The sequence below is a fragment of the Acomys minous genome (genome assembly GCF_964271855.1).
Source record: "Acomys minous genome assembly, chromosome: 9".
NCBI lineage: Eukaryota > Metazoa > Chordata > Mammalia > Rodentia > Muridae > Acomys > Acomys minous.
The window spans coordinates 44763089-44781503 of NC_140490.1; the positions used below are offsets into that span (position 1 = coordinate 44763089).

At 39.6% G+C, this 18415-nt stretch overlaps 1 protein-coding gene across 1 annotated transcript in view; it reads left to right on the top strand.

Annotated features, from left to right (window-relative positions):
- The window catches only part of CENPP (centromere protein P), a 193280-nt gene that overhangs the window by 11925 nt on the left and 162940 nt on the right, over nucleotides 1–18415 (top strand). The window contains exon 4 of the mRNA XM_084794704.1: nucleotides 4879–4967. Coding sequence (XP_084650830.1) covers nucleotides 4879–4967 — 89 coding nt within the window. The remainder of the gene's footprint in view (nucleotides 1–4878; nucleotides 4968–18415) is intronic.

Below are 18415 nucleotides of genomic sequence, written 5' to 3' on the forward strand. Positions count from 1 at the left end.
TAAAAGCTAGCTGAGCATGAGCCAATGAGCACCCCAGTAAGCAGTATTCCTCCACAGTTTCTGCTCCAAATTCCTGCTTGAGTTCCTGCCCTGACTTCCCTGAGTGATAGGCTGTGACATGAAAGTATAAGATAATACATTTTCTCTCAGTGATAGGCTGTGACATGAAAGTGTAAGATAATACATTTTCTCTCCTCTAACAAGCTGCTTTTGGAAATGGTGTTTATCAGAAAGCAAACTAAAACACGCAGAGGTTGTTTGTTTGTTTGTTTGTTTGTTTGTTTGAGACAGGGTTTCTCTGTGTAGCTCTTGCTGTCTGTAGTTCTGTAAACCAGGCTGGCCCTGAATTCAGAGGTCCCCCTGCTTTTGCCTCCCAGGTACTGGGATTAAAGGCATATGCATGCACTCGCCATATGGCTTGTTGTATACATTTTTTACTTTTGAGATTGATGGAGGAAAAAAGTAAAGTCAGAGCAACATGTTGGGTTTTCTTTCTTCCCTAAAAATCAAACATTCCACTAGAGGGAGATGTTTAGTTGTCAAAAGGTTAAAAATATTTAAACAACACATTTCAGTCTTACTTACTCTTGCTTAATAAATATTGATGCAATTTTTGAACCAAAGTGCCTGTCCTAGTCAAGGGTACTATTGCTGTGATAAAACACCATGACCAGAGCAACTTGGGAAGGAAAGAGTTTAGTTGGCTTCCACTTCCTCACCACTGTTCATCATTGAAGGAAGTCAGGACCGGAACTTTCGTATAGAAGCCTGGGCCATCACCCACAGTAGTCTGGGCCCTTTCACATCAATCACTAGTTAAGAAAATTGCCTACAACCCTATCTTAAGGAGTTTTTTCTTACTTGAGGTTCCCTCTTCTCAGATGACCTTAGCTTCTGTCACACTAACATAAAACTACCCAGCACAATGCCCTTAAGTTCTGTTAGTAGAATATTATAAACAAAGATAGGGAAATCTATGTGGAGAGTCTGAGTCATTCCTTCTGTTGATGCAGTGCTTGTCAGTGTTTGGAACATAGACTTCATTTTCTCCACTTGATTGCCTGGTGGTGTCAGCACTGCAGTGTTTGTGAAGAGTTTTAAGACCAGAACAAATGTGCACACAGTGTCAGCTTTCCACGGTCTGTGCAGTGTAAGTCAGATGGGTGGGAGTTTGTAGGATGCTAAAGTGTATTTATATCACTTCTCTTTGTAAAACAAAAATACTAAAAGTAGCCACTTTTTTAAATGTAGAGAATATAATTTCATCATCATGGTCTTCAAAGTAACCTGCTTATTTGAATATTTGAACCCAAACATTGAAATCCTAATATATTGTGTTATATATATGTGTGTGTGTGTGTGTGTGTGTATATATATATATATATTTATTTGTGTTTATACATTCTAACACAATATATATGATGGTGCAGATTTTTGAAAGTAAAGGGTTATTTCTTGGCCCAGAAAAGCTTGACGCAGGGCGACTACTAATCAACAGTCACCAGAAGTCAACCTGAAACAGTGTCTTACCTCATTGTCAGTGATAAAGTTGCAGACAAAGGAGGAATAAGCAAAGGCAAAGCAGAAAAATGAGATGTTATGGAAAAGTTAGAGAAACTCCTCAAAGTGTCTTGAGAAAGGAAGAAAGTGCTAAGCTGTGTATCTAGTGGCTTCTTCTCGGACTTATGACAGACACTGGACAGAGACTGAGATAATTTTTGTTACAGTTTGTTCATTCTCTAGGCATATCCTTGGGCCAAGTGGACAGGGAGCCAATAGGCTCTGCAAATAAAATACCTCCCTTGCCCACTGGACATGATCTCGTGCTGTTTGCCCAGTTATGGTAGTGACCACTCATTGAAGTCCATTCCTGTCCATTTTTACATTTCTTTGTCCACTGCCAACTTCATCAGATCTGGTGGCTGCCACTAACTTTGGCAGCATTGCAAGTGTCTGACCCTGTAGCTGTTGCTGGTCTCTAACCTTGTCTTGGATCAGGCTAGCTGTTGGTTGAATTGTGCTCTTTTTGCGTTCGTGCTGGTCACTTTGCAGTTTGACCATAGGCCTTTTCTAAAACTGACTCCTGCCTTAAAAGTATGTAAAGCTTGCAAAATTAGTATCATTCTAAATATTTTGGGTGGTGAAATGTTAGGGCTAAGGTTGGGACAAGGTCTCTCCCACTGTAGCCCAGGCTGGTTTAGAACTCAACTGTGTAGTCCAGGCTGGCCATTTCCTTACGCCAGTCCTCCAGCTTTGGACTCTTGAATACTGGGATTGTAGGTATGAGCAACTATATTGACCCTAGGACCCTTTTCTTAAGATTCCTACTCATAGTTCTTAAATCATGAGTCCATTGAAACCTGCTGTTAAACGAAGGTGAGAGAAGCCATGTGTGGTGGTGCACACCTGTAATCCCAGCACTTGGGGAGGCAGAGGCAGGTTGATCTTTGTGAGTTCGAGGCCAGCGTGGTCTACAAAGTGAGTCCAGGACATCCAGAGAAACCCTGTCTCAGAAAAAAAAGAAAGAAAGAAAAAAAGAAAGAAAAGAAGATGAGAGAAAAGATGACCTTCTGAGACTGAAGTCAAGGGTATTTATAAGGCCACTTGTTTTATTTATTTATCAATTCAGGAGTGACATGGTTACAGTACCAATGGCAGGGCAGGGATGAAAAACAGTCTCTCTCTCTTGCTCTTTTTTTTTTTTTTTTTTTTTTTTTTTTTTTTTGAGACAAGGTTTCTCTGTGTGGCCTTGGCTGTTCTGGACTCATTTGTAGACCAGACTGGCCTCGAACTCACAAAAATCCACCTGCCTCTGCCTCCCAAGTGCTGAGATTGAAGGTGTGCACCACCACACCCAGCTGGAAAACAGTATCTTGAAGTAAACTTTACCCTGGCTAAGCAGAGTCTACAACCTTGTAAGAGATGTGTGAGATGGGCACTAAATCCCAAGCTGACCTGCCTATGTCAATGGATAAAAGGCCAAAATCTAATACGCACATACATGCACGCACTCATGCACTCACTCCTAGCCTTTCTAGTTTTCTTTCTTTTAAAGATTATTTACTTATTTACTTATTTAGTCTACTTTCTGTGTATGTATGCCATGTTTGTGCTTGGTGCCCATGGAATCCAGAGAGCATTAGATCCCATAGAACTGGCATTAAAGAGGCAGTGGGTCATTATAAGGATGCAGAGAACTGAATACAGGTTCTCTTTAAAAGCAGCAAGTATTATTAACCACTCCAACTCCCTATTTTTTTTTTTAAAACTTCATTGGGCTCAGTGATTAAGAGCACTGTCTGATTTTCTGAAGGACCCAGGTTCAGTTTCCAACACCAGCATGGCAGCTCACAATTGTCTGTAGCTCCAGTTCCAAAGGATATGATACTGTGACACTAATCCACATAAAATAAAAGTAAATAAAATTTAAAAATAAAGTTTCATTGAGATAAACCTTTTATTTCTTCTTTTTTTCCATCCCTAAGGAAGCACTAATATGTTTTTTATTTATTTTCCCATTTTGAATAATTCATAGAAATGGAATCCTAGAATGTTTGGTTTCTTGTATCTGGTTCCCTTTTTGTTTATCATGTTTGCAAGGCTCATCCTTGTTATAGCATGTGTTACTACTTTTGGGGGCTAAGTAATGTCCCATGTGTGGATGCACCACTTTTCTTCCATTTCAGTAGTTGGTGAAGTTGTTTCACTTTGGGTTGTTATGACTGATGCTGTTACAGACACTCCCGCAAAGGGCTTACTTATGACTAGGAGCGCAGTTGCTAGATCAAATGGAACTACTAGCTAATGGCTGGTATGTCCATCACTTCCTCTGTGATTACTGCCTATGTGGGTTTCGGGCTTTTTGGGGAAGACTTTTAGTTTCTCTTTTTGTTTGTTTGTTTTGCTCGTTTTCCAAGACAGGGTTTCTCTGTGTCACCTGCCTTGGCTGTTCTGGACTTGCTCTGTAGACCAGGCTGGGCTCGAACTCACAGAGATCTGCCTGCCTCTGCCTCCTGAGTGCTGGGATTACAGTGCACCACCGGGTTTTAGTTTCTATGATCAAGCTCACTAGGTAAAAACTTACATATTTACAAGTGTATTAACCTTGTATAGATGAGAAAAATTAAATTTAGTATTTCCATACCAATATAGCTGTTAATTTCTGTATATTGCCAGCTCAGCATGGCAAACTGAGATACTTTTTTTTCAAAGTTGACAGCACAGCTAAACTTTACAAAAGATCCATATTGTACATTTATGTGTATGCCTGTTTGTGTATATGTGTATATATTTTTTTATTTAAAGAACAATGATGACAGTATGTTATTCATCAGTAGATAACTGCCTGTTTATTTATTATCTTTGGAGAAATGTCTATGCAAATCCTCTGTCCAGTTTTTAACTATGCTGTCTTTGTAAAATGTGAATTGTAAGAATGTTTCTGGAGCATCACTAGGCATGCTGATGTGCCCTTTAACCCCAGCTCTGGGAGGCAGAGGCAAGTGGATCTTTGTGAGTTTGAGGCCAGCCTGGTCTATATTGTGAGATCCAGGATAGCTCTGGTGTGTACCACCACCACCCCTCTGCTGATATTTTGAATTTTTATGTAATCATAGTTCCTATTTTTTCCTATTATTTGGTTAGAAAGTTTTTTTAAATCCATTCCTCCCTCTATTTATGGTATCATTATTCAATTTAAGTAATTAATTTAGAAATTATTTTGTTTTAGTAAGTACTAAGTGTATGATTTAATTTATTTAACAAAGAGCCAATATCTTATCCTTTCCTGTCAATTTTCTATTTGTATATCTTAGAGTATTTTTGTCATGTTTAAAAGATAGTTTGCTCTTGTACATAAACTTTTTATCTTTATTTTAGACTAAAGAGAAAATTTCTTCTGTTATAACTGACCTCAGTATAATAATGGAACCCACAGAATATTCAGAATTAAGTGAATTTGCATCTAGGTAAGCTGTTTTACAAATTTTTAAAAATAATCTATTTTCATGTGCATTGGTGTTTTGCCTGTATGTATGTCTGTGTGGGGTTGTCAGATCCCCTGGAACTGAAGTTGTAAATGGTTGTGAGTTACCATGAGGATGCTGGGAATTGAAACCAGGTCCTCTGAAAGAGCAGCTAGTGTTCTTAACCACTGAGCCATTCTCCAGCTCCTGATTAGCAAATTTATTGCTTTGTGATTCATTTTTACTCCACAGGTTTTAAATATTTCCTTACAATTTTTTTTGTTTTCTGTTTTATATATTAAATAGTTTTTCTTTTTAAAATTTTATGTGTATGGATATTTTACTTGCATGTGTGTTTATATATCATGTGTATGCAGTGCCTATAGAGTTCAGAAAAGGTCACTGTATTATGTATGCTTTTCAGCTGGATGTTTTAACATATTAATAATCATAACTTTAGTTTTGAGACTTGGTCTCTATATGTGGCCATAGCTTGTTTTCAACTTTGACTCTTCTGCCTTACCTTTTTTAGTAGCTGAGATTACATGCCAGATCACAGATATATTGGAGCTCCTATTTAACAAATGCCAATATCTGAATCTGTGGTCCTTCCTTCCCCTGGGGCATCTTTGGCCACCATCCCATAAGGATAAAGGGAACAGAAGTGATGAATAGGGTTTGGACAGCCACAAATACGACGGGACAAGACATCCAAGATCAGCTTCAGAGTGGAAACTCATTGTTTTAGGGGTAAAATATATAAAGGCTCTTAGGGTTACAGGAAGGAAGGACTGATTGGTCATAACACAGTTACCTAATTACTGTATGGACAGGCAAAGGAGTGTAGAGTCACATAGGTCTGTGAAGGGTCATCCTCCAAGCAAAGTCAGGCGTCTGTGCCTAGAGATGCTCTCCAGATGAGGTCAGGCAGAGTAGAGGAAGCCCCACTGGGAAAGAGAGCCCTCCATTTTGTAACGAGTTCAGAAAGCTATCTGAACATGGTGGCTGCTTCCTTAGTAGCAAGGTCTTCCAGCATGAATCATCTTTGAGTCCAGGTCTGCTGATTAGTTTACAATGGCTTAATTTTTCTTGAACTTTTGTTTCATAATTTGTGGTTGAACTGAGTGTGGTGGCTAGCACCTTTAATCCCAGCACTTGGGAGATAGAGGCAGGCAGATCACTGTGAGTTCAAAGCCAGCCTGGTCTACAAAAGTGAGTCCAGGACAGCAAGGACTGTTAACACAGAGAAACTTGTCTCAAAAAAACCTGATGATGATGATATTATCATTATTATTATCATCATCTGTGGTTGAATGGTAGACATTGCCTGTGAGAAAGCAAACTGAACTAAATATTGAGTAACTTGTGGCCAACCTTTTATCATGCTGTTAATATGGTGTGTTGTTTTAAAGAAGCCAAAATCCCAAATGTCCAGTATTACCAATATAGATCTGGCAGCCAGATGCTGGTGTGAAAACCTACTAGCTCAGAGAGGCAGAGAAAGCACCCAGCTGACCTTCCTACTTAGCTCACATCCCAGATGAAAAACCATAAAGCCTACTAGCTCAGCTGACAGCCCAGGAGGGAAAAAAACCCAAGGCCAAAGGCTTGTTAGCTCAAAGCTCAAAAACCTAAAAGCCTCCTTTTTCTTTTCCACACTGTCTTAAATACCCTTCAAATCAAAGTCCCTCCTACTCTTTAATCCCTGTCAGCTGGTTTCTTGCTCCGCCTTTTAACCTAGGGTTAATTTTATTAAATCCTGTTTGCAGAAAGCTCTTGGATTAAAGGTGGGTGCTAGGGCTGCCTGAACCATACCTTAGCCACCTGTTTACAATAAACAGAAAGTTCGTGGATTAAAGGTGTATGTTAGGGCTCAACCATGCCAAATAAGAAACAGGTTTTTACAGCTCACAATTTCTGGGTTCACAATGGAATCAAATATCCTGCAACAGTCTTGGACTAACACAATGTTAATCAACAGTTGAATTGGATTTGGGATGATTGTTATTATTGTTGTTGTTGTTGTCATTACTACTACTACTACTATTTTAAAGTTATATTTTTAATTATGAGTATGTGTATGCACATGAGTTGAGGCCAACAGCATCAGATGCCCTGGAGCTAAAGCTGCAGGCTCACACGTGGGTTCCTGGAACAACATTTATGTCCTCTGCAAGTGCTTGCTGTTTACTGCTGAGGCATCTCTCTACTTCAGGATTATTATTTTTCCATGTGTTATGGGGTATGTGTGGGTGTCTCACTCTGTTACACAGGCTCCCCCAAAATGATGACCATCTGGCCTTATCATTCCAAATAGTTGAGACTGCAGCATGTACCACCACTGATCAGTGTTGGTGTAGGACCACAGGCCCAATAAAGGCCTTGCTCTTTCCATAGCACCAGAGGGTTTTCACTGCTGCCCCTCTTTCAGAAGCAGTTATTCTTTGTTTTACCATCAGGGGTGATGTTAGGCCTCTCCCACGTCTTCTTCCTTGGAAACCTTGCATTTTTTTTTTCTTTCATCACATTGCTGTCTCACCTTCAATCATTTAATGTTTCTGATACTGTAAAGATTTGAGGCTTCATGCATCTGATAACCTTTTCACATGTCTGTTACTGATAGTTGATTCTGGAATTCTACCATGGCCAAGTCTTTCTGGTACAATGCTTTTGTGTGTGTGTCTCATTTCTCTCAGGGACGGACAAACTATGACTAATAAATGCTTAGAAGAAATACCTTATTAAAACACACTTATACCCATTCTTTTACATATTGTTTATAGTTGACGTCATGGTTTAGTGACAGAGTAGAGTAAATGAGAATTGAAATTGCATAGCCTCCAGTCCTGACACATTTCCTATTAGGTCCTTTGTGAAAAGGTTTACTGACTCCTCTAGGCTAAGTACCCAGAAATAGTACTGGGTTGTATGGCAAGGGTTTAGCTTTATAAGGTTCTGTGAAGCTGTTTCCCAAGTGATATACCGCATTGCATTTCCACTAACAATGTGCAAGACTCCTAGTTGCCCACATCTTCTTCAGTACTTGCTTATTTCTTCCTGATTTGGGGAGAAGGTTTGTTTGGTTGTTTGGTTGGGTTTTTTGGTTTAGTTTGGACTTTTTGTCTATTTGTTTGTTTTTTGTTTTTTGTTTTTGTTTTGGTTTTTTTGAGACAGGATTTCTCTGTGTAGCCTTGGCTGTCCTGCACTCACTATGTAGACTCACAGAGATCCACCTGCCTCTGCCTCCTGAGCGAGCGCTGGGACTAAAGGTGTGTTGCTACCATGCCTGGCTGAGAGAGAGGTTTTTTGTTTTTGTTGTTGCTTTGTTTTTTTGTTTGTTTGTTTTGGTTTTTTTAGACAGGTTCTCACTAGCCCAAGCTGGTATTGAACTTATGAATCTCCTGCCCCATCCCAAGTGCTGAGATTACAGGTGTATGCCACTACGCCTGGTTCAAAACTTGATACTTTTTCTTTCTTTTCTATTTTTTAAGATGTTCTAGATGTTTGTCTCATCTCCCTGCATGTTGACTGTGAGTCCTTACATGTTGCTGTCCATCTATCCTCTTGGAAGTTTTATTCTTGTTTTTTACATTATATGATTAAGTTTATTTTATTTTATAAAAATATAAACATATATTTTACATTATATGTTTATTTTATTATCTTTGACAATTATGTTTTGAAATAATTGTATGTTTCTTCATACATGTTTTCCCCGACATGTATTTTGCACTTCCCGTTTTGTACTTTGTCTTTTCATTTTCTCATGGTACCTTTCAAATTTTTGACAAACGGCTTTTCTTTTTGTTTTTGAATGAGTCATGCTATATGAGGCTATACCAGGGCTCAGGGGCTAGTTTTCTTGTTTTCTCTTCTTAACATTTCTTTCTTTCTTTCTTTCTTTCTTTCTTTCTTTCTTTCTTTCTTTTTTGTTTTGTTTTTGTTTTTCGAGACAGGTTTTCTCCATGTAATAGTCCTGGCTGTCCTGGACTCACTTTGTAGACCAGGCTGTCCTGGAACTCAGAGATACCTGCCTGCCTCTGCCTCCTAAGGGGTGGGACTAAAGGCATTCACCACCAAGCCCAGCAGTTTCTTACTGTCTAACAGGACTTTTGAAAGATACTGGAGGTACAGGCACACTGATTGTTTATTCTTTGCCCAGAAGAATAGTTCCTTTAGTCTACTGACATGCCTCCTATGCCTCACCTCACACTGGGTGGCGCTAAAGTCTTATCCCCTGACTTTTACAGGATCTCTTAGGCTTCCTCCATTCTTCTATGCTGCTTATGCTGCTGCTGACCCTTCCTTCCTCCTCTTCCCCCTCCTCTTCATCCTCTTTCCTTCCTGCTCCTTCCCCTCCTCCTCCTTCCTCTTCCTCTTCTTCCTTTTTGGCTTTTCAAGACAGGATTTTTCTTTGTAGCCCTGGCTGTCCTGGAACTCATTCTGTAGATCTCAAACCCAGAAATCTGCCTACCTCTGCTTCCTGAGTGCTAGGATTAAAGAGGTGTGCCACCACTGTCCAGCTGTCTGTGCTTCTTTTTAAATTTTGTTTTTATTTATTTTATGTGTATGGGTGTTTTTCCTGCATGTAAGTAAAAGGTCTGAGGATGTGAAAGTTTAAGTAAGTTGTGAGGGTCTAAGAAAGTGTTTTAGTGTGTGTAAACACAAAATGTGAAGGCCTAAAAAAGTGATTCGCAAGGTATATACAAAATTTAAAATGTTTCAGATTTCTTTCCCTCTATATATGCTTTTGTTTTACTAAGACTTCAAAAGTTCAGAGTTAAACATTAAACAATGGAGTTCTGATAAGCTATTAATCTAGCTCCGGTAAAGTACTGCTAATATCATAATCACAAGTCCAACATTTTAAATTTCCTTTGATTGTCTTCTATGTACAGACTTAGAATTTGCTTCTCAGTCATGAGGCTAGACGAAAGGACCAGGTAACCAAATGCTTGGCTTACACAGGGAAGAAGCCCAGCCCAGAACATGGGCTAGAGAAGCTTAGGGTAAGGGGCAGGGTATGGCAGCCATACCCTATAGCAGGTAGGGACTGGGGGTTGCAGGGAGAACCTGGCAGCTAGTGTCTATTTTGATATGTTAAATAGGCACCTTGGCCATTCTGGGTTTGAGATCTAACAGTAGGTATGTGCGCCATGTCTGTGTGCCCAGAACCTATGGAGGCCAAAAGAGGTGCTAAATCCTTTCGAGGTGGAGTTACAGACAGTTATGAGCATCCATGTGGGTGCTGGGAACTGAGCCTAGGTCCTCTAGAAGAGCAGCTGGTACCCCTAACCACTGAGCTACCTCCCAGCCCTTTCTGTGATTCTTTATTTAGTTTTTCTCTCAGTGTGTCTATAGTTTAATTTATTTTATATAAAATATGTCCTCCCTTCCCCAAGGACAAGGTCTTGATTGCTTTATCCTAATTTATTTTATATAAAATATGTCCTCCCTTCCCCAAGGGCAAGGTCTTGATTGCTTTATCCACAGTCCCCCATCCTGGCACATAGTTTTCAATAAAAATTTGTGCCATCTATTTATAGACTAATAGACTTAGTTGACTGAGACATATTGTGTCATTTAAAAAAAACTTTTTATTGAGACATCATATACATTCAGAAAAGCAGATAATTCCTAGGTGAATGACTTAGTAAGTTGCTGGGAAGTGGCAGAGTGTACCCATAAAACCAGTCCTCACAGGTCCTCACACTCCCCTAGTCACTCACCCCTAAAGCATGTGAATCAGTATCCTGCGACCTAACACTGTAGGTCTGTTTTATCCAGCTTTGAACTTTATTTCTTCTTTTTTGTATATCTTGGACATCATGGAAATGTAGCTTTTTTATTTATACTCTTATCATCTTGCTTTTAATTATTAGCATATTATTGAGGCTAGTCTGTGTTGTCATTTGAGATTGTGGTTTATGTAAATATTTTACTTATTCTTTGAGAATGTCACACATGGTTATAATGTATTTGGATGATATCCACTCCTCCCTTTTGCTCCTTCATGTCCTCTTGGGTCCCTCACCCAACACATTACCCTTACAACTCATGTCTTCTTCTTTTTGCCCCTGAATAAGCTGAGTCCAGCTAGTGCTACCTATATATACGTCAGTATCGTGCCTCTCACTGGATCATGAACAACTTACCAGAGCCACATCCTTGGAGAAAATGACCTTCTCAAGCCTGGAGTGATGGCTTGGGTACAGAGCACTTAATTCTCTGTCAGAGGGCCTAAGTTCAGTTCCCAGCACCCATATTGGCAGCTCATAACTGCCTGTAATTCCAGCTCCATGAGATCAAAGCCCTCTTTTGGTATACACCCGCATGCATGTGTGTGTAGACATACACACACTAAATAAAATTTTATTTTCTAAAGATTTATTTTTAATTACATGTATATGTGTTTGTGCATGTGTAAGTACAGGTTCCTTTAGGGTTCAGAACAGGGCATTGGGTTGCGTGGAGCTGGAGTTACAAGAAGTTGTGGGCTGGCTGGTGTAGATGCTGGGAAACAAGCTCGGTCCTCTACAACAGCAGAATATGCTCTTAGAGCTGAACTATCTCTCCAGCCTGCAAAATAAGTGTAAGTTTTATGTGTATGTGTATGGGAGTTTTTTCTGCAATTATATTTGTGCAAGGACATGTATGCCTGGAGTCCATGGAGGCTAAAAGGGTGTCAGATCCCTAGAGGATAGATTACAGACAGTTGTGAGCCACTTTGTGAGTGTTGGGAATCAAACCTGAGCCCTCTGGAAAAGTAGTGCTCTTAATGGCTGAGGCACCTCTCCAGCCCCATCCTAAGATCAACTTTTGAAAAAGAAAAAAGAAGGAAAGAAAACCAAAGGAGAGATAACCCTGTTTAGGATCCCATGTGCGGGATTGGAGCGGTCTTGTGAAAGAACAGGTGAGGTTAATCCACTGGAAGACCAATCACCTGGTGCAGGAGCTTGATTTTTGCCAGCTAAAAAGATCCTGTGGACAGACTCTGGGAGGAGATATATAAAGGAGCCCAGAATTGGAAGCGGGGCTTTTTGGAGACTTGGGATAGTTTTGGCTGTTCATCGCTCCACTTCGAGAGGCTCCTAGAGTGAAGCACTCGAGGGAAGGCTTCGGGGTTCTGGTTACTCTAGGTTCCAGCCTAAGAAATCTTGCTGATTACACCAGGAGAATTGTTCCTCAGAACTGATATCCTTACGGTTTTGTTATTGTGTTCCATAATCCTCTTTTCCTAGTGTTTTGGTTAGTTGGGTTATAAGTGACGTATGCTCGGTTAATAAGTTGTTAATAAAATATTTTGGTTAAGAAAATTGGGCCTACAGAAAAGCATTTGAGTCTCTTTCCCCAGTAGCAATCAACTGTCAGTAGCTCCTCAGCTGGGAGTGGGTCCTTGTGGACCCCTCCTATTTCATGCTGGAATGTTAACCTGCTTGGTCCTATGAAGGCCTTGTGCAGATAACCACACCCACACAGTTTGAGTGCATAGACCTTGTCATATCCAGAAGACACTATTTATTTGTAGCAGTACTCCCAACCCCTGGCTCTTAGAATACCTCCTGCCCTCTTTTCTGTAATGATGCTTGAGCCTTAGGGGAGGGGTACAGATGGCCTTTTTAGGACTGAGTACTCAGCTGGGAATATCCATATTAACTACTGTCCACTCCAAAAAGAAGCTTCTCTTGTGAATGTTAAGCATAAAACTAAATTTCATACTGTGTCTAGTTATCAAATTAATAGTAAGTTCTCCTCTAGTGCTTATGACTTCTGCATCCAAGAATATTTGTCTGAGTTTATAGTTCTATAGTTTATGGCTCATGAATTCCCTCATGTAGAATGTGCCTTAAATCCAACCAGGAAGTGTTTGGTTATCTTCACAACATTCATGTTACATTTCCAGGCCAATCATTACGTCAGGTGACAGGTCTAACTGGGAAGACCACTGATGACTTTTCTTCCTTAGTAGCATGCATAGCACTTTCTGGCCCTAGGAAAGCTGTCTATCAGGGATGAAGTTTTCAGGTCAATACCAGCTTGATTTCTTTATGTCCTATGACCAGGGTATGAGCTGTCGTCAGCAACAGGGTCTTATCATCAAATTGTGGACAAACAAGGGCTGTGACAATACCCTATATTGTTTAGGGTGTTTCTGGCTCCTGCATTAACCAACAACTTAAAGGGAGGTATCCCACACCTGACACTGGGATTTTTACTTAATAACCTGAAGTTTCTGGGAAGAGCATTATCTCCACCCACTCCGCACCCACACACACATAGTTGTCTTAATTAGGGTTTTTTTTTTCTTGTTGTTGTTTGATTTTTTTGTTTGGTTGGTTTTGTTTTTTTGTGGGTTTGTGTGTGTGTGTGTGTGTGCGCGCGCGCGCGCTCTGAAATAAAAACACCATGACCAAAAAGCAAGTTGGGGAGGGAAGGGTTTATTTGGCTTATACTTCCATATCACTGTTCATCATCGAAGTCAGGACAGGAACTCAAGCAAGGTAGGAGCCTGGAGGTGTAGGAGCTAATGCAGAAAACATGAGGGTGCTGCTTGCTGGCTTGCTTCTCACAGCTTGCTCACATAGCACCCAGGACCACCAGCCCAGGGATAGTACCACTCACAGTGGGATGGGCCCTCCCCACTCAATTACTAATTAGGAAAATGCCCTATAGTCTTGACTACAGCCCAGTCTTATGGAGACAGTTTCTTAATTGGGGTTCCGTTCTCTCAGATGACTTTAGCTTGTGTCAAGTTGACATAAAACTATTCATCACACATACCATGTGGGGCACAAACTGTTTATATATGTGTATGTGTATACATATATATGTATATATGTGTACATGTATGTTATTTTATATTTTTGGTTTTCGAGTCAGGGTTTTCTGTGTAGCTTTGACTGTCCTGCTTTGTAGAGCAGACTGGCTTCAAACTCACAAATATCCATTTGTCTCTGCTTCCCCACCATCCCTGGCTTGTTTATTATACTTTGAGTAAGTTTATAAAATAGCTTCTTATTTATCCTTGTTCTGTTGTATGAATATTTTATAGACAAGATATGGTGTTTTTCACAGTAGCTAATACATTTTGTCTGAGATATTTTTGAGACTTTTGATGACCAGATACATAGTGCCTATTTACTACTTGGGGAAAAGAAAGTAAAATAGACATTTTTTGTGTACAGTCCTTGAGTTGACTACATTTATAGCTGTGTGTACTGATCATCTTAACCAAGGCATTGAACTTTTAAGTGTCATAGTCCATGACTGTGGTTCTGGTACTGGCAAGCTAAAGTAAGAGGATCACAAGTTCTGAGCTTGTCTAGGCTACCTAATGAGACCCTGTTTTAAAAAAGAAAACAAGATTTGTCCCATTAACAAACTCTTTGTACAATTATTTATAGTCTTAGTCTGTAACTCTTAACTCATGACAAAGCCAGTTAACCTGTTTACCCATCAAAGCACATTTGTGCTGTTTTCAGAGTTTAGTGAGTATGCTAAGTTAGAATAATATACATATCATGTTGGCAAAATGTATAATAGGGGCTGGAGAGATGGTTCAGCAGTTAAGAATGCTTGTTATTCTTGCGAAAGACCTGGATTTGGTCTCCAGAACCCACATGATGGCTCACAACCATCTGTAACACCAATTTACATGTCCTCCTGACCTTTGAGGGCACCAGTCACACATGTGGTACCCATACATACATTCAGACAAAACACACACAAGTACATAAGTCTAATATATGTTGTTTTTATAAATTATAAATAGATTTGTCTTGACTCTTTCAGGAGAGGCACCACATTTCCATTATTTCAGTAGTAAACTTTCTTTCTTTCTTTCTTTCTTTCTTTCTTTTTTTTTTGGTGTTTTGAGACAGGGTTTTGTTGTTGTTAAATTATGCCTAGTAGCTGGGCATGGTGGTGCACGCCTTTAATCCCAGCACTCAGGAGGCAGAGACAGGCGGATCTCTGTGAGTTCAAGGCCAGCCTGGTCTACAAAAGCAAGTCCAAGACAGCCAAGGCTATAGAGAAACCCTGTCTCAAAAAAACAAAACAAAACAAAACAAAATGCCTAGTAATGTTTATTATCAGACCTATAATTGGTATTAAGGCAGTATAACCCACTAGTAATCAATCAAGACACAGACACCTGTTATATTTTAAAATAGCCTTAGTTAACCTGGGGCAGGGCAGATATTAAGACCCTAAACTACTTCCTATAGTGGGGCAGGTATGGGGTACCTGCCTCAATCTCATGCCATCTGCTTCTGATAATTTCTACCAAGCTACCTCCCATCCATAATCCCATATACTTGCTAATGTTCTTCATCTGGGCCAAATCCTCCATCCACGCCGGCCATGTGCTTCTCTTCCATCTAACCCTTCTTCTCCCTTCTCCTCAGGTCTCTCTTCTTCCCAAGATTCTTTCTCTCTCCCCAAGCCTAGGAACCTTAGCCACGCCTATCTCATTTGCCCTGTCCAGGTGTGATTGCTTTTTATTAATTAGCATCAAAATACATCAGACCAACCCCCAACAGGTTTTCTCTATGTAGCCTTGGTTGTCCTGGACTTGCTTTATAGACCAGGCTGGTCTCGAACTCACAGCAATCCTTCTGCCTCTGCCTCCCAAATTCTGGGATTAAAGGCGTGCCCCACCACGCCTGGCTTCTTTTAGGTTTTTTTGGGGGGTTTCTTGGGGTTTTTTGGTTCTGTAATAAACTTTCACTGCAATATAATTGTTCTGTTTTATTATTAGTCTCTCAGTGTGCTTAACTAATAAATTTAGCTTTATCGTTGTTATGTATGTGTAGGAAGCATTGTAATTTTTGTTTTAGGCATTCACTGGAAGTTTTGGAATGTATGCTCCATGCCCTTCACTCATGGAGGATACATTCCAAGATTTCTAGTAAATGAAGTTTTCTTTTCTCTAGAACTAGGAATTTAATGGGTACAGAGTTTGAATTTTTCAGAATACTGGTGATAGCTGCACAATATTTTGAATGTATTTTATACTACCAAACTCTTAACTACGGTTAGGATGGTAGGTAAGGTAGGTTTGCAGCTCAGGTAGGTAAGGTAGGAAAGCAGAACTGGAATTGTGACTCACATGAGGATACGTGTGATATGTTTAGGTTTATAATAGACTGACAACTGTTTTCCAAAATGATCATTACTATTTTGCAACACTGACACTATATGAGTGTGAAGTGTGTGTGTGTGTGTGTGTGTGTGTGTGTGTGTGTGTGTGTGTTTGGATTTCCAACACAGGGTTTCTCTGTGCAGCCCTGGCTATCCTGGAACTCTTTGTAGACCAGGCTGGCCTTGAATCGGAGATCCACCTGCCTCTGCCTCCCGAGTCCTGGGGTTAAAGGCGTGTGCCACCACGCCCAGCTGGATAATATTTAAATAAGTTAGTTACTAACATATAATTTAGATTCATTTCTAGAAGAGCATTGTAGTTTTTAATTCCAAATTTCTCTTTAATCTTTGCTTTGTACTTATAAAGGACAAGCTTAGAATTATTTTGGTTTTCTGACTACTGTAGTTGAAATTGAAATGTTTTTGCAAACATTTTCTGAAAAATTCATAACATCTGTTTTACATTTGCTAAAGTTTGGACTTCCCTTTAGGAAAAGTAGATGAATTATAATCAGTCTTAGAGTAGCAAGAGCCAACACACACACTCTTTCTGTATATAATTGAAAACTATACGTGTTATAATAATAGTAACCTTTATGAGTATAACAGAACTGTACTTTTAAAGTTCTTTTTATATTCCTCTCATCAGGGGTGTGTGTGTGTGTGTGTGTGTGTGTGTGTGTGTGTGTGTGTGTGTGTGTGTGTGTACGTACACTGGTCATTTTAAGTTTTTGTGAGTCTTTTTTTTTTTTTTTTTTGACTCATCACATGCTGAAGGTCTTTGGTTTTGCTTACTTGGTTAGTGGAAAGTAGAAAAATCCTGTCTCTTTGCTTACAAGCCATATTAAGAAACTATTGTTCTTTGTAGTTGTATATTCTTCAGAGAATAATTTGTTTACTCAGAAATCTTAAAATATTACAGTAGACAGCAGACAAGTTTAAAACCCAGTATCCAGAGTTCCCTATGAAATACATGCTGTGTAGCTGTGTATTATTTCAATTGTTCTGTGACTTTTCTGTGTGTTCCCTTTGTGTTTTGTTCTTTCTTGCCTCCATTTGGATTATGTAATTTGTTTTTCTTTTCTTTTGTGGTTCTGGGATTGAACCTGGAATCTTGTGTGGTCAGCACATACCATCCCACTGAGCTGCAAACCTACCTTACCTACCATCCTAACCGTAGTTAAGAGTTTGGTAGTGTAAAATACATTCAAAATATTGTGTAGCTATCACCAGTATTCTGAAAAACTGAAACTCTGTACCCATTAAATGTTACCTTTCTTAGCCAGGCCTGATGCTTGTGAACGCCAGCATTCAGGAAATCTAGGCTGAAGGATAACAAGTTCAAGGTCAACCCGGGTTATACAAAAAGATTCTCATTCAAGACAACAGTAAAAATCAAGCAATCATGGCTGGAGAGATGGCTCAGCAGTCAAGAGTGCATACTTGCCGAGGACTCACGTTCAGCCTGTCACTCACACGGATCAGCTCACAACTGTCTGTAGCTCAGCTCTAGGAGCTCCCGCACACTCTTCTGTTTTTGAGAGGCACCTGTGTTTACACATGCACATACCTACACAGGGACACACACATAATTAAAGACAGAATACTGTAAAAACACACACACACACACAGAGCTGAACACATAAAACCCATATAACCTCCCTTCTACATTTCCACGACATGCTGGCAACCACCATCCTACTTTCTGTTTGTTTGACTTTTTAAAAGTTGCAAGTACCTCATAGAAGTAGAATTATAAAGTAGTTGTCTTTTGGGGGTTAGCTTTAGTTAGCACAGTCTTTTTTAAAATTTAAACTGATTTTGACTGATCTATAGGACACATAAAAATTACCTAAGTATGCTTTTTTAACATATATGCATTGTGTAATGTTTGAGTCAACTTAAATGTGTCTTTCTCATTTATATTTCTTTATGGTAAAAAAAACATTAAAAATTCTTACAGCTTTCTGAAATGAATGGTACATAGGCATCCTTGGTATAAATTAAGGTATATCCACAGAGTATGTGTCAGAAATTCCTTGTTTTAAGATAGAATTCTGTTGTAAGTAAATATCACATTTTGCTCATACATTCATCTGCCAGTGGACAAATAGGTCCTTTCCACATTGTGGTTTGTTTGTTTGTTTGTTTGTTTGTTTGTTTGTTTTTGAGACAAGGTTTCTCTGTGTAGCCTTAGCTGTCCTGGACTCACTTTGTAGACCAGACTGGCCTTGAACTCACAGTGATCACCTGCCTCTGCCTCCCTGAGTGCTGGGATTACAGGTGTGTGCCACTGTGCCCAGCTCCAC